Genomic DNA, 1758 nt, shown 5'->3' on the forward strand with positions numbered 1-1758 from the left:
CCACCAATGGGAGTTTCAGCCTGCATAAATAATAAATCATGTAACATACTATGATTATAAGAAAAATATGATGATAAAATTTAAATATAATATTACCTTTCAACAACTTCAATAACAGTATTATTGCAACTCTCTGTTTTACATTCAAAAACATCTTCTTGATCAACCAAAACACCCACAATATGTTCATCACTATCACACTTTTTTGTAACCTTCTTGTGACAAGTTTTACAAGCAAAATAATACCAGGGCAATTCTTCTTGTATCATCCGAACAGTACCAACAATAACCACAGACTTCACCTATATTTATGTTAACTCTATTATAACATAACATAAATATTAAATATTAAAAAAAGTCAAATAAAGTTTACCTCATTAAAAGTTATCTCAGCTATGTTAACAAATTCGCTCCTTACAACATATTCATCATAGAGGGATAAAAACATTCCAGATAACCTAAATGATTGGGTGGAACATGATGAACCAGCAGAGTTTTGAAGGAGGCTGATAAAAAATGAAAATTTTAGTGAGTAAAATAAAAAATATGCAAAATCATATTATATTGTAATATGAAATTTAATAATGAATGTATAAAACCTGTTTCGAAATGAAGTAATTTCAACAATGTCAGAATTCACAAATAGCTTTGAAACATTAAAACAGTTGTTTACATAACCGAAACGACCAAAGTACTTCAATGTGCCAAACTGGAGTACAACAACAATAACACCATTTTCATTTCTGTTTGTGCCAGTGCTCTAAAATAGAATCAGCATAAGAATCCCACAAAGAAAGGTAAATTGAATTCATCATTGCATAACAGAATTAAAAATAATATTTCAACAAAAGTGGATACAAACTAAATTTATAATTATAAAATATTAAGACTGAATACATACTCAAGATCTTGAAGAATGACATTCACTTTCTTTGTGTCTTTACCCTTTGATGTCTTGAATTTCTTCAGATCTTTAACATCAGCAACAAAACCAATAACATCTGGAAAAATAATTTGTGGATTTAAATATAAAAAGTTAAAGTACAGAGAAATAAAATAATTGTACAATATAAAATCTGTTTACCTAAAGCTTGATTATCAGGAACAGTTTTTTCAATGATATCCTTAAAATCTGTGAAACAGAATCCATATACTAGACCAGAGAAATCAAAAATGGGAACACATCACTGTCCACAAAAATACCAAGCTTGTTTTGGTTGTTCACATATTTGTACTTTGAGTCATTCAAACCAATCGTAGGCCTCACAATGTAATAACAATCTACAAAAGTAAAATTAAAGAAGTGTAAATAAGATTTAATCAAAAAATGATTTAGTGATTTTAAAAAAACTAAAAGCATAATCTAAAAAAGATAAAAAAATCAACATATGATATTAATTGTGCAAAGTAAAAGTAATATTAAGTATAAAAAGAGGATAATATTATAAAGAAGTTGATTCATTAATAATATCTACAATTATTTATTAATTTTAATAATAAATAAAAAAGTTGGAACACAAAATAGGTTATACTCTTTTGAATAAAAATGGAAAACTACAAAATACAAATAACTTTAATTCACATACAATTTGACAAATATTCCTAAAATTACTTAAAGATAAATACTAATTTTATAACATCTATTCAAATATAATACAAATACAATGAAGAAAAAAATAGAGTGTAAACAACTATTAAAAAAATTAGTATAAACAATCAAGAGAATTATAGTAAATGTTATCAATATTTACTACAAAA

The 1758-nt window shown here is 25.5% G+C and overlaps 1 protein-coding gene across 1 annotated transcript; it reads right to left on the reverse strand.

The window, feature by feature from the left end:
- Nucleotides 1–8: 8 nt before the first annotated feature.
- Nucleotides 9–812, reverse strand: LOC143544511 (uncharacterized). Its single transcript, XM_077036604.1, has 4 exons — nucleotides 790–812; nucleotides 600–743; nucleotides 374–506; nucleotides 9–302 (listed from the first exon to the last, which is right to left on the reverse strand). The coding sequence occupies exons 1-4, from the start codon at nucleotides 810–812 to the stop codon at nucleotides 93–95; spliced, it is 510 nt and encodes a 169-aa protein (XP_076892719.1). The 3' UTR covers nucleotides 9–92.
- Between the last annotated feature and the right edge of the window lie 946 nt (nucleotides 813–1758).

Source organism: Bidens hawaiensis, unplaced genomic scaffold (genome assembly GCF_021521415.1).
Source record: "Bidens hawaiensis isolate Kalapana, Puna unplaced genomic scaffold, B.hawaiensis_p1.1 tig00013599_1, whole genome shotgun sequence".
Taxonomy (NCBI): Eukaryota; Viridiplantae; Streptophyta; class Magnoliopsida; order Asterales; family Asteraceae; genus Bidens; species Bidens hawaiensis.